This window comes from Harmonia axyridis, chromosome 1, assembly GCF_914767665.1.
Source record: "Harmonia axyridis chromosome 1, icHarAxyr1.1, whole genome shotgun sequence".
NCBI classification, from domain to species: domain Eukaryota; kingdom Metazoa; phylum Arthropoda; class Insecta; order Coleoptera; family Coccinellidae; genus Harmonia; species Harmonia axyridis.
Genome location: NC_059501.1, coordinates 5,457,862 through 5,473,164, shown reverse-complemented (window position 1 = coordinate 5,473,164; position 15,303 = coordinate 5,457,862). Strand labels below are relative to the sequence as shown.

At 35.4% G+C, this 15,303-nt stretch overlaps 1 protein-coding gene across 3 annotated transcripts in view; it reads right to left on the bottom strand.

Moving 5' to 3' along the window:
* Positions 1 to 19: 19 nt before the first annotated feature.
* LOC123671060 overlaps positions 20 to 15,303 on the bottom strand; it is a 106,689-nt gene continuing 91,405 nt past the window's right edge. For 2 of the 3 annotated variants that reach the window (XM_045604717.1, XM_045604719.1), the window contains one exon: positions 20 to 1,354. In XM_045604717.1, coding sequence (XP_045460673.1) covers positions 1,215 to 1,354 — 140 coding nt within the window. In that variant the 3' untranslated portion in view covers positions 20 to 1,214. Of the gene's footprint in view, positions 1,370 to 15,303 lie in introns of all 3 variants that reach the window. The other variant, XM_045604718.1, reaches the window with a different exon arrangement.

Sequence of the window (15,303 nt, the reverse complement as noted above, 5' to 3'; positions counted from 1 at the left end):
GATGTGTTGAGAATAAAAGTTTATTTGATAGCATTTTATTAAAAGTTTCTTGGCAAGTACAGATTCATAATTTGTGAAAATTCAAGTAGGTATACAATAGTTACAAGAGTATAAAGAATACAAGCTAATTGTAAGACGTTTTAGATACAGTCCAATTTCAAAAATGATTAAATTTATGTATATCATATAAGCAAGCAATCCTATGCTTTGTGTCATCATCCAACGCCTAGGTTGAAAATAGTTCTTATAAATTCAATATGTTTGTGTGTTTAAATTCACTAAATCTATGAAGCATCAGGTTATATCGCTTCAAATTCGACTCAAAAACAGTTTAAGACAAAGGGGTGAGCATATTGATTCAACTCTTCATTAGATATACATTATATTTTAGGTTAGCCAACAACTGAAGCCGGCAGAAAGTTTTCCCAATACTTTCTGTCGCCCCCAGTCGCAGAAAGCTCAAACACTCAATCACAGCATTTATTTGGTTGTATCACAATAGTTTTCTTTATTGATACCACCAAACTGAATTCGTTAAAATCAAGTGAAGCTATCAAAGTAAATTTTAATCTAGAGATCGTTAACTTCTATGGTTAGTTGTGCTAAACTTTAGGTAACCTCAAAATGTGCTTCGACTATAGAAGATGATAATTGAAATGATACACTTAAAGAACTAGAGGAAAATGTACAAGTTTTGATGAACAGAGCACTACATACTAGAACGTGATGGTTGGACGAAAAATTATCAACATTTTTGGTCCCGAACATCACCATAATTAGCTGAGGGCAAGTATAATCGTTGTAGAATATTTTATAAGTGACTTATCGAAGGTTTCTTCTTCAACTGCAAGAATAAACGAACTCTCTGGAATGAATACCAAGCGTTTTGTCTTGGCGTTCAAAAGTTGCTTAATCTACGCAGAACACTCATCAATTTCTGTTAATGAGAGAAACGTCTGGTTCTTTTTCACTGGATCCTTTGTGGCGAAAAACAACAAGCAGATCTCTTTGTCGACGAAAAAGATGAATATTCCTCTTGTTCCCATACCTCTTATAGCACCGACAACATGTCCAAAATTATTTTTGTACCATTCCTAAGAGTTCAAATTTTTTTTTCGAAATCTCTATTAGATGTAGAAAGTTGTTTCCTAATATAGTTAATTATAATTATATCATTTTGAATGTTATTAACTAGATTTATAGAACCTTATTGTTTATTTCGGTTGTTGTATCTCAACCTGGATGCTCTCCAGCATTGGCGTGGTCACCGATGTTTGGTTTTGGGGGGGACTCTTGCTGGAACGGTTGGAGACGGCGGAGGCATTGCTGCTACCTCTCGACCCCCTTCTTGAACCTAGAAACAAACGCCCTAGTCGTAGGGTAAAGAATGATTGTTGAGATTGGTGCGAAATTATAACACGCAGTGACTACGACTTCTACAATCAACGTCTGAGTTAAAAACAACATGCAAATAGAAAAAATAACATCAACATTAGATTTTTTATCGATATCGATAAGAAACTTCACTATTACCCAATCTGATGACTTAAAGGAGTTTCGTCAAAATCGACTTGGTGGAATGCTATAGATTTAGCACTTACGCATGCTTAACGTACTAAAAATGTGAAATGTGTCATCTAAGCCACAAACAGGATATCTATACCAAATTCTGTTGATATCGGAAAATATTGGGAGTGGTTTTTCAATAGGAATGATACATATTGAAATGATTATAATGGTAACACTGTGTTTTATTTTTGACATTTATTATGTCATTTGTGATTATTAGGTTATGTCATTTAATCTTGAAGAGATAAACGCTTCAACTACATTCAGAAATTGTTAAATTGTTTTATCACAGTATTCACAAATGAGTACTAATTTTTATGAACAATTTAACAATTTCTAAACATTGTTGAAGCGATTATCTTTCCACGATTGGATGACAACCTAGTCAATGAAGCCGTTCAAATGATGTCTATGTTCCTTGATTGGACGTACGAAGGAAAATGCTTAGAATATACGTATTTCGGAAGTAAAGACAAATCTTTCTACAGAAAATGTATTGAAAAGTTGAGAGGAGCGTTGTATTACATTTGAAGGTGACTGTGTTGACGAATATAACGTGTTAGGAGTAGAACTTATTGAGTGGAGTGTTACAGGCAGTATACTCCTTTGTAAAGGGTGTTTTTTAGAGCTATAGAACTTTAAATTGCAATAAAACAACGATGGATTATTCGATTGACATGAATTTTATTTATCCGCAAGATAATCTTGTGACATTACATTTTAAATATGATTTCTGGCATATGACCGCCACGGTTGGCTCGGATGTAGTCCAATCTGGACGTCCAATTTTCGATGACTTTTTCCAACATTTGTGGCCGTATATCGGCAATAACACGGCGAATGTTGTCTTCCAAATGGTCAAGGGTTCGTGGCTTATCCGCATAGACCAATGACTTTACATAGACCCACAGAAAGTAGTCTAGCGGTGTTAAATCACAAGATCTTGGAGGCCAATTCACAGGTCCAAAACGTGAAATTGCCTGGTCACCAAACGTGTCTTTCAACAAATCGATTGTGGCACGAGCTGTGTGACATGTTGCGCCGTCTTGTTGGAACCACAGCTCCTGGACATCATGGTTGTTCAATTCAGGAATGAAAAAGTTAGTAATCATGGCTCTATACCGATCACCATTGACTGTAACGTTCTGGCCAGCATCGTTTTTGAAGAAGTACGAACCAATGATTCCACCAGCCCATAAAGTGCACCAAACAGTCAGTTTTTCTGGATGTAACGGTGTTTCGACATACACTTGAGGATTAGCTTCACTCCAAATGCGGCAGTTTTGTTTGTTGACGTAGCCATTCAACCAGAAGTGCGCTTCATCGCTAAACAAAATAAAATGGACGTAGTGCGCTATACGTATTCCGCACAGAACCATTATTTTCGAAATAAAATTGCATTATTTGCAAGCGTTGTTCAGGCGTGAGTCTATTCATGATGAATTGCCAAACCAAACTGAGAACAAATCATTTGACAGCTGTTGAATCGGTCGCCATCTCGAACAGTAATGCCAACTTAAAGTTATATACCTCGAAAAAAAACACCCGTTATATTTTGTATACCATCTAGGTCAAAAATTCAAATTTTGACGAAGGACGACTTCATCAAATTTCAGTTAATTACAACAATCCGACGCCTCTATTTCGTTATGGTTTGATGCATCCTGAAAGAATATTTTCGCTTATCTCAGAGAGAACAAAGGCAAGCTTCACTTTGTATTTCCCCAGGGTGTAGTTATACCAGACTCTCCTAACGATAACTTTGCCCTCATGAAGCGCCAAAACCTCAGAACCTCCGCTTAGAATTTTCAGCTTTACTGGCTAGAAACATCTGGCCCAGATGTAGTATCGGAAAAAAAGTTGCTTTGTTGCGCTGCTAATCAACGGGCATATTGGAAAATCGATGCAGGACTGCAACTGTCTATTCAACGACAAGTACCCACGTGAATTTTATCTCTTGAAAAAAGTGGAAATCGAACGTAATCAGCTATAAATATTCAAGTGATTACTTTTCCAATAGAAATTGGAATTTAAATGAAGGTCCTTTACGATTGTCGATTGCTGGAAAAAGAGTTTTCTGTTTGGTTACTTCCGATGATACTGTTTCAATACCGCTATCCTCTAGTCAGAAAAATCTTGACTCTCTGTATCATTTTATCTCAGATTAAGTTTCTTCTCTCTTTTATATACACTGAGCTTGAATTCATGCGATATCAATTCATTTTTCGTATCTTCCTTTGAAATTGGAGTACCTACATTCAACAATTATGAAAAGAGGTTCTCTAACGAATATTATACGAAAGTTGTATTTTATATATAGAGAATGGATACATATGCACTATACAGGATGTCCTAAATGGTTGGTACAAATGAAAAAGAAAGATTTCTTGGATCATATTAAGAGAAAGAGTCCTTTAGTCCTGGGCCCGCAAACACTATGGTTTTCGAGATACAGGATGTTAAAGTTTGATTTTTTTCAAGTTTTTTTCCTCATAGCACCTTCCATTCACAAGAAATTCAACTTGAATTCGCCATAGATAATCCCCTTCAAAGTTTTCATCATGTGATATGCTACTTTTCAATGCAAATCTGAAGGGTGATATTTTTTCTGGTACAGTGCCCACTTCTTTCCTCCAGAATTTTTTTTTGGTGGACCATAGGCAGTTTAGAAAAATGTAGAAGGAACTTTGGTCCAGTAATACACTTTTTGGTTTCTGCTAGTTTTGTCGTATCTGCTTTCGATTTCGAGAAAAAAATTTTAAAACAATTTTCTAGTAATCCTCAGGAAAATCCAAATTACTATGAAAATCCAATAAGTGAGCTATGAAGAATTAATTGATTATAAGTTTTGGTACTTATTTACCCAATATGTAGCGAAGATTGATAAATATTCGATAAACCATTATGGCACCCAAGGTGGGGCCAGCGGGCTGCAACCCCCTGTATCTAGAAAACAAATCTTGAAAATTTGAGCTCCTAGGTAAAAATGAATACGTTATTTGAATTCAGGACATCAAATTGATATAACGGGTGTTTTTTTCGAGGTATATAACTTTAAGTTGGCATTATTGTTCAAGATGGCGACCGATTTAACAGTTGTCAAGTGATTTATTCTCAGTTTGATTTGGCAATTTATCATGAATAGACTCACGCCTGAACAACGCTTGCAAATAGTGCAATTTTATTTCGAAAATAATGGTTCTGTGCGGAATACGTATCGCGCACTTACTTTTTTTAGCGCACTTCTGGTTGAATGGCTACGTCAACAAACAAAACTGCTGCATTTGGAGTGAAGCTAATCCTCAAGTGTATGTCGAAACACCGTTACATCCAGAAAAACTGATTGTTTGGTGCACTTTATTGGCTGGTGGAATCATTGGTCCGTACTTCTTTTTTTTTTTATTTGAAAATGGTGATCGGTATAGAGCCATGATTACTAACTTTTTCATTCCTGAATTGAACAACCATGATGTCCAGAAGCTGTGATTCCAACCAGACGGCGTAACATGTCACACAGCTCGTGCCACAATAGATTTATTGAAAGATACGTTTGGTGACCGCCTAATTTCACGTTTTGGACCTGTGAATCGGCCTCCAAGATCTTGTGATTTAACACCGCTAGACTACTTTCTGTGGGGCTATGTAAAGTCATTGGTCTATGCGGATAAGCCACAAACAATTGACCATTTGGAAGACAACATTCGCCGTGTTATTGCCGATATACGGCCACAAATGTTGGAAAAAATCATCGAAAAGTGGACGTTCAGATTGGACTACATCCGAGCCAGAAATCATATTTAAAATGTAATGCCACACGATTATCTTGCGGATAAATAAAATTCATGTCAATCGAATAATCCATCGTTGTTTTATTGCAATTTAAAGTTCTATCGCTCTAAAAAAAACACCCTTTATTTCCCTAAAATTGTATATTTTGAAAATTTGAGCTCCTAGGTAAAAATGTAAACGTTATTTGAATTCAGGACATCAAATTGAAATAGATTAATTGCAAAGAACATCGACACCAAAATAGCTGTTTCCCTGTGGTAATCAGTTGTTAGATTTTGAGCACCAATTCCTTTTTACTATTTTTTGGCCTGCGTCATTTTTAGAGACTCGAAACGTTGCAATTTATAACCTAGCAAAGTAAATGTCAGTTGGTCACAACGTACATACCAACGTAACAACCTAATAATACCAAACATACGCAGAGCGCGCAAATTTGAAAAATAAAACAGTCTCATTACTCCTGTCCAAAATTGCATAATTATATGCCGCATCCGAATTATTCGATTTGCAAACATCCCTGTTTCGTTCGTTTCTGTCCGACCGGATACTGCAACACGATAAATCCAATCTGATTGACCAAATTGAATTGGAAACACCATCGGGTATGTCGACGAGATCCAATTAGGTGCAGAATTTGTCATGAAATTAGAGCGTCAGACTAGACCTGATTAAATGCAGAGTAGATCGGTCGTTCGGGAGTTGAGAGTTTAGGGGAATTATGGAATTATTACGCAATTATATAGTGTTCATTCAGGGCCGTGAATTGGAGGGAGGGGGGTTTTGAAATTTGAGTAGTGGAAACAAAGGTTGGTTACGGTTAGGTCCTGGAGTGTATGGCACCCTTTATAATCTCTTTATGATAAACTGTCATAGTATTAGTTAGGATTATGTTATGGTAGGACCTAACAGGTTTTAGAAACCTAGAAACGTTTCAGACATTGTTTGTTCCTTGGAAAGCTACTGGGTTGAAATGTAGGTTTTCAAAAATTGTTGGATAATCCAAGAAAATTGAATGGAGCTATACAGGGTGTCCTGTAAAGACCACGTCAAACCGAGGGAGAATGTAGATCAAAGGATAACCCACCTGCTATGACAAAATTCCCATTATAAAAGTCTTACCGTTTTCGAGATATTTTTTTTTTTTTGAAAATAATTTTTGCCCCTTTCAATAGTTTTGTTCTTACGGTTGGTACAATTTTACATATTTTTGGTTAATTTTTTCAGTAAAATATTGCTGAAGAATGATTTCAACGTTTACATTAAAAACATCCTCCGAACATTTTAAAGGGGGGCTATGAGAAATCTATGTATTGGAAATTTTGGTAGTAGATTATTTTGTTCATGAAGTTTACCCCATCGTAGTGGAAAAAAAATGTACCGAGCTACTGCTGCACATTACACCAATAAATTGTCTATTTTGTAGTGATTTCAAAGAGGTATCACACAAGTCATTTGTTATTCAAAGAAAAAAGATATGGCTGTTTTTATCCAAATGGGTACGTTTCTGACAAAATCAAGTTTGTCAATTCTGTTAAGAAATCTTCGATATTGCATTACTTAGTGAACAATGGCAATTGTTTATTATTCATTATTTTCAAAAAAAAAAAATATATCTCGCAAACGGTTAGACTTTTATAATGGGAATTTTGTCATAGCAGGTGGGTTACCTTTTGATTCTCCCTCGGTTTGACGTGGTCTTTACGGGACACCCTGTATAAAGAGTTATCGAATAAGAGGTTTCATTTCCAATAGCACGCTATTTGGGAAGCTGTCACTTTTGAATATTTCTCATCTTTTGACATTTCATCATCATAAAGCTTATCCTGTCCACTGCTGAACGAAAGCCTCCCTTTACTCTAGCTGAATGATGGAAGGTGGACGAAGAGACTTGTGGAGTGGAGAGTGGAGACCTAGACATGAAGCATATAGAAGTAGAGGACAGACGATATAAAAAGAGTAGCTGGAAACTGGATTCAGATGGCACAAGGCTTTTGACATTTGAAAAAAGAAAAATACTCAATCCATCACTAAAAATTTAACGATACAGGCTAAAATTCAGGATATTGCAGTTGTAGCCCTTGGTATTGACGAAAACCCTGGTTAACATGTTTCTCGTCGATCTAAGGAATTGGGTATTCCTAAAAATGACATTGAACGCTGATTTGCATAGGTCTAACAAGGAAACACCAACACGTGTCTGTTTAGTTCAAAACGAAATTAGAGATATTTCTTCTTACAAATCACCGATTTTTATGGGGTCTTCACATAATTTCCCCAAACATATCGACATTGTAGAAAGTGAATATTTTTAATTTGCAAATGAAAAAAAATTGGTAACTTTTCGTTTTTCGTAAAAAAATTGACGATATGTACAATGTACGAAGCTCTGATATATTTTTAAAATATTCGTCAATAAAAACCTACCAAAAATCATTAGAGGTAAAACTATGATTTTGAAAAAAAATAATCGACCGTCGTACAGTGCTGCCCTCTACTTATTTGCTTCGAAAAAAGAAAGAAGATGAAGTGAATGTACAATTTCGTAGGTTTCCAAAGTTTAATAAGCGAAAAGCCACGTGGTGGTAATCCCTCTCAAGATTTTTAAAATTCACTTAACACAAGAACTAAATCCGGTCGATCATCAGCATTTTTCTACTTTCGTTGATTGGATCCTTGAAGTACATTAAATAGATCCGGATTTTCATCGAGAAATCATCTTCAGTGATGAGGTCCATTTTTACTTTGTAGTCTACGTCAATAAGCAGAATTGTCGCATTTGGAAAATCCAAGGATGATTTTTGGAAAGCCTTTCCATCCTCAACGTGTCTCTATTTGGTGGGGGTTTTGAGCATCGATTGACCCATAGAATAATAAACATAGATAGAGGAAGTATACGCAATTTTTACTTGTCTCCAACATGGTTAGATTACGTTGTCGGATTGTGATATATTTTCAAATCCACAATTTTACTATATCGTTATGAATGTATATTTATATTGAATGAAATATATTTATTTGAGTGATTCCCGATTGAATATACAAATTTGAATATTTGGAATCTGATATTTTTCCTAATTGTCGAATTTATAATAAGCAGAATATTTATTATTTTCTGTATCTACCTGCTGAAATCCAAGGTTTGGCAACTTTTGCTCTTTTAGTGACATCGGTTGTTTCACAGCGTTTGGCGCGCTTGAAGTTTGTTTTCTGAATTTATGATATATTCAGGTATTTATTTCAATATATTTTGAGTTAATATGAAACGTTGATTCATTATGGGACATAAGAAGTGCGATCTTTGTGGAGAAACTCGCGAATTGAGTGAAATATAGTATCACTGATATGTTTTCATCTCCGCGCGCTTCAAGTCAAATTTGATAGTTCATGTTGGGGACCAAATTCGCATGCTGAAAATGACATACCTATGCTCCCTCTATCTATGTTTATTATTCTGAGGTCTATACCAATATTTTGCTTGTCAACGATGAGGACAATTCGAACCACAGATTCGATAAATCTTCTCTTGAAATTATAAAGTTGATCACCACTGTTATTTTTTCCCATTTCTCCCAATGTGGTTTGACCGTCGCCGAACCCTTGTTTGGAAGTTCAGGAACCTGTCCATCTTCGACGTATCGATGCATTTCATCTGAGCCCGGAAAACACCAAGAAAAACTTTACAACTCAGTTTTACTATGCAAATTTTACCACCGTGTTGCCGACAGCGAAATAAAAATTGCCCGTGATTTTTGCCCGTTCATTGGCTTTTATTGCCACTAAAAAGTGTTCATTTCTATTTTCCATCTCCTGTATATTTCTATATAACGATGGGAGCATTGAGTTCTGAGTCTGAATTGAATCCATCGTAGAGTGAATGCAGTGCATTGAACCGAGTGTTCCTAAATTGAAGGTATTAATGAAAATGACAGATTTCTCGGATCATTTTGAGATAAAAAGTCCTATAAACATGAGCCCGCAAACGCTTAGTTTTAGAGATGAAGGGTGTTAAAGTTTTTTCAACTTAAATTTGGCACAGATATTCCAATTTGAAGTGTGATATGCTTATTTTCAATTCAAATCTACAGGGTGAATTTTTGGACCACTGGTAGTTAAGAAAAATGTAAAAAGAACCTTTGGTCCAGTACTACACTTTTTAGTTTCTAGCAGATTTATCCTATAACAGATACGATTTCGAGAAATAAAATTTCAAACAATTCTCTAGTAAACCTCAGGAAAATCCAAATTGTTTTAAAGATAAATTTTAGTACCTACTTATTTACCCAATCTGTAGCGAAGATTAATGAAGATTCGAGGGATAATCATCACAAAAAAAATGGACTACAAGAAACACTCTGTATCCAGAAAACAAATCTTCTGGAGGCCCATATCTATAGGGTTTTTTTCTTAAAATGGAATCTCTCATTTTCTTTCGTATGTAATAGGTTAGGTTAGGTTAGGTTTTTCTTTCTTATGTAATAGGTTATTTTCGAGATAATGACCGTAGAATTGGAATTTACAGAGTAGTTTATCGTACAATATCGATAAAATTGAATATGATTTGTTTATGCCAGATTCATAAAGGTTGTTTTTTTTAGAGCTATAGAACTTCAAATTGCAATAAAACAACGATGGATTATTCGATTGACATGAATTTTACAACATTTGTGGCCATATATCGGCAATAACACGGCGAATGTTGTCTTCCAAATGGACAAGGGTTTGTGGCTTATCCGCATAGACCAATGACTTTACATAGCCCCACAGAAAGTAGTCTAGCGGTGTTAAATCACAAGATCTTGGAGGCCAATTCACAGGTCCAAAACGTGAAATTAGCGGTCACCAAACTTGTCTTTCAATAAATCGATTGTGGCACCAGCTGTGTGACATGTTGCGCCGTCTTGTTGGAACCACAGCTCCTGGACATCATGGTTGTTCAATTCAGGAATGAAAAAGTTAGTAATCATGGCTCTATACCGATCACCATTGACTGTAACATTCTGGCCATCATCGTTTTTGAAGAAGTACGGACCAATGTTTCCACCAGCCCATAAAGCGCACCAAACAGTCAGTTTTTCTGGATGTAACGGTGTTTCGACATACACTTGAGGATTAGCTTCACTCCAAATGCGGCAGTTTTGTTTGTTAACCTAGACATTCAACCAGAAGTGCGCTTCATCGCTAAACAAAATAAAATGGACGTAATGCGCGATACGTATTCCGCACAGAACCATTATTTTCGAAATAAAATTGCACTATTTGCAAGCGTTGTTCAGGCGGGAGCCTATTCTTAATGAATTGCCAAACCAAACTGAGAATAAATCATTTGACAGCTGTTAAATCGGTCGCCATCTTGAACAGTAATGCCAACTCAAAGTTATAGACCTCGAAAAAAAACACCCGTTACAAGCAAACGTAATTAGTGTAAAACCTCCTGGTCACTCTTATTGATGACTTTTTTGATATTCTTTTTGATGAATTCATTGAAATTCAAATCAGGTTAGAACATTTTTCAGCAACAGTAATGAAAATATCTCTCAAGATCCCGCTGAAGCATATATGTATGTAGAATGAAATTTTTCATTAACACACAATAGACTGTTTATGTGGTTGCAAAATGGCGGAAGCGCAATTTGGGTAGTTTTAAATTTAAACCGAGGTTTATTGTTCCCTATGCGTCACAGTATATCTCAACTAATTAAAAAGGAACAATGTTCATTCATATACGTTTTTAAATGCAGAATATGTGAGATCTCCCTCAAACTAGCGGAAACTAAATAAGGACAGAAAACGTTTTATTAGAGTGGGCCTCTCATTTTGGTTTATTTTATACGTTGATTAACTATTGTCGATTCCAAACGCTGTTTAAACGGAATGAAGAGGAATTTTTGCTTAGATATATGACAGTGGATAAAACGTGGATTCGTCTTTACACTCCTTTGTCAAAAAAATAAGTAGCTGTGTTGAAAGCTGTCTAAAATCTCAAACATCAGCTGTCAAGGTTATGGCATCCGTATTTTGGGACGTGCAAGCTTTATTGTTCCTTAACTATTTCAATGAAGGTAAAACCGTCAAAGGTAAATACTATATAACGTTATTGGATTCGAAGTGTTGAAAAAAACGTCCTCAGCAAAAGAAAAAATTCTCTTTCACAAACAAAGCGCCTTGTCACAATTTATTGAAACCATGGTTAGTATCAACAACAGAAAAAATTGTTCGTTAAAAAAAAAAATTGTTTACTGTTTCTATCATAAAATATACACAACTGAACATTCCTTTCACTATTTTGCAATTTTCAGTTCGGTTGGATGGATTTTTTTGTATTGCTGGGAAAACAAAATACCATACAGGGTGTTCCTAAATTTGAGGTCCAAAAAAATGGGAGATTCCTTGGCTAATTTCAAGATAAAAAAGTCCTATAAATCCCGCGAATGCTTTGCTTTCGAGATACAGGGTGTTTTTTGTAGTCCACCTTTTGTGATGATTACACCAGTTTATCAATTTTCATTAAGTTTCGCTACAGATTGGCTAAATAAGTAGCAAAACTTATAATTAATTTATTCATTTCAGCTCACTTTCTGAATCTTTATATAACAGTTTGGATTTTTCTGAGGATTACTAGAAAATTGTTTGAAATTTTTTTCAAGAAATCTGTAGAAGATACGACAAAACTAAAAGAATCCAAAAAATGTAGAAACCAAAGGTTCTTTCCACATTTTTCTAAACTACTAGAGGTCCAAAAAAAAGTTCTGGAGAAAAGAAGCAACCACATCACATGATGGAATATCTATGCCAAATTTGAGTTAAATTTTATGTGGAGAGAAGGTGCTATGAAAAAAAAACTTTAAAAAATCAAACTTGAACACTCTGCATCTCGAAAACAAAGCGTTGCTGGATCATGTTTGTAGGACTTTTTTTCTTCAAATGATTCGAGGAATCTGTCATTTTTGTGTTGGCCTCCAATTTAGGAACACCCTGTAAAACGATATCACGTATTTTGCCCATCAACGAACTCAGCCGATGTATTCGGGCTCTGAACCTACTCTGAAAATCTTAAAGTTTCAAAACATTTTGTATATCGTCGAATTCATCACCAACAAATTAGTCGAAAATCACAGATATTTCAACAAAATTTTCCACTGGAACAAGCGCCTGAAAATTAGTAAACCATGTAAAATACCGAAGAAAATTCCTAATTTCATCACAAAATTTCATAACCAACGCGATGATAATTCGCAGTTACTTTGGACTTCAGACTTTTCCTCTCCAATTTTATTATTTTCCCATTCCGTTCAACTTTTCGACCCTGAACAATCAGAAAAACTTGACGCACTAATTAATTTCAATTTGCAAAATTAACTGACTGTGAGCGACCACTCTGTTAATTACTGACTTTCATAGAGTATAATTAGAATTAGACAGATATCACGAATTCTCTTTGAGTTCGGCAGTAATCGCTTAATCTCAACATCCGGAAAAGCGACTGGAAGTTTTTGTCAACGATGTAAAACTGGAAGGACAGAGCTTGGTCGTTTTGTCGGTGTTCTTGCTGCGTCTTATGAAAGGATTCAAATCTAGAAGGATTTTGAAAGTCCCAAGATTAACCCTACTTTGCGGCTCTGTGATCTTTGAAACGTCGTTAGAAATTATCATTTCAACCATGTTCCAACAGAAACCCTTTTACCATTTGAAAAAAGAAAATTTCAATTAAAATTTATAGTTGAAGTGTTTTTCTTTATTTCACCATTTGACAACGTGCATGCAAATCGAAATTTAAAACCGAATATTCCAAATATTAATTAAAATTAATTCTAAAATTTGAGATAACAAAGAAATGTTGTTTATTCGGTATAGTATTCTATGCGATCATTCGCATAACCTCACAAAAGAAAAAGCCAAAAGCAATAAATCACAATGTCTTGGTGGACAATTTACACCACCGAAACGTGTTGTTTCACCATCTTGCTGGAACCACATATCTTCCAATTCCATTTAATTAATTTCAGGTCAAAAAAATTGGTAATCATTTGGCCAAAGCGATTACAATTGACGGTTTGAGTGACACCTTCTTCATTCTCAAATAAGTACTGGCCAATCACTCCACCAGACCAATTTCACATCATGCAGTTGTTTTTTGTGGATCTTAGGGTCTATCAGCAGTTACATGAGGATTTTCACTGCGACAATTTTGCTTGTTTCCATAACCACCTAGTGAAAAATGTGCTTGGTCTCTGAAGAATGTTGTTCAAGCTCCCAATAGGCATATGTACTACGCATTCTATGGTCAGCTGCCTTTGGTCTTGTGTTTACTGAACCTTATAAGGATGGAGATGAAAATTCAGATGAAAAATACGACATAGCGTGCCGTAAGCAAGGCCCAAATGTTGTGCGCGTCGAGGAATGTATAAATTTGAATCATCTTCAACATTTTCACTTACAGCAGCAACATTTTTGGTCGAGCGAGCATTTTGATGATGTATGGGACTTGACAAATCTATAACAGATCCAGTCTCTGAGGATTTTTCACTGTCTTACCAAATATACATGATGATTATGTCGACCATAATTTGCTCGTAATACAGGAAACGTACCTACTACAGAATCATTATTTTTGTAGTAAGTTTTCACAATTTTCAAACTTTCAACAGTTGATAAACGAACCATATTGTTAAATGGTTGACCTTCAACTAAACATATGGGGCTCTGAATGACAGTTTTGTTTGACATATGTCATTGAAACAGGGCTGTGGAATCCGGACCACGACATGGATAACCCACTATTTAGATTTGCTCAGTGAGCAAATTTTGTCCCCAACATGAACTATCAAATTTGACATGAAGCGCGCGGAAATGAAAACATATCAGTGATAGGATATTTCTCTCCATTCCCAAGTTTTCCCACAAAGAAGGCACTTCTTATGTGTCATAGTGAATCAAAGTTCTGTATTAACTCAAAATATATTGAAAAAATACCTAAATATGTCAGAAATTCAGAAAACAAACTTCAAGCGCGCCAAACGTCGTGAAACAACCGATGACACTAGGAGAGCAAAGGTTGGCAAACCTTGGATTTCAGCAGGTAGATACGGAAAATAATAAATATTCTGATTATTATAAATTCGGCAATTAGGAAAAATATCAGATTCCAAATATTCAAATTTGCATATTCAATCGGAAATCACTCAAATAAATATATTTCATTCAATATAATATACAACCATAACGATATAGTAAAATTGTGGATTTGAAAATATATCACATTCCGACAACGTAATCTAACCATGTTGGGGACAAGAAAAATTGCGTATACTCCCTCTATCTATGGTACGAGCAATTGGCACATAAAATCTCCTGAATTCTCGTCATTACTTTCACATTATGTATAACATGTAGAATTTAAAAATTTCCATTCAAGCTCAATTTTTTTTTCGTTTGTGAATCACCCTTTGCGCGTTGTCCCCTTTCGTATGAATATTAATTCCAAAACTATTGACGCAAAATGAAGGGTATTACCCGTTTATGCGTCATCATATTGATTAGTAAACCACTGGTTCGTGATCATTTATAATTTGTGCCCAACTAACACGCATGTATTGCGGTATAAATGGCAAATAAACTGCCAACCTTTAGTCCATCGGAAAACAGAAAGACATGACCGTGCGCCTATGAAGAGTGAAGTGTATATTTCTCTGGTTGACATCGATCCCACGTACTTTAAGAAGAGATTTTTTTCACGCGGCAATCAGCGAATGGATACTTATGATCACGCGAGACGAACATTTGAATTGTTCATTTTGAAATTCTGGAAATACCTGAATAGGAATTAATGGAACATGTTGCAGTTTTTACACAAGGGATTATAATTTTTTAATCAATCTGGGCGATATTCAAAATTTAAGTCGAAAAATATCGACTTGATTTTTGATTTCACAAAAATCATAAGAAAAA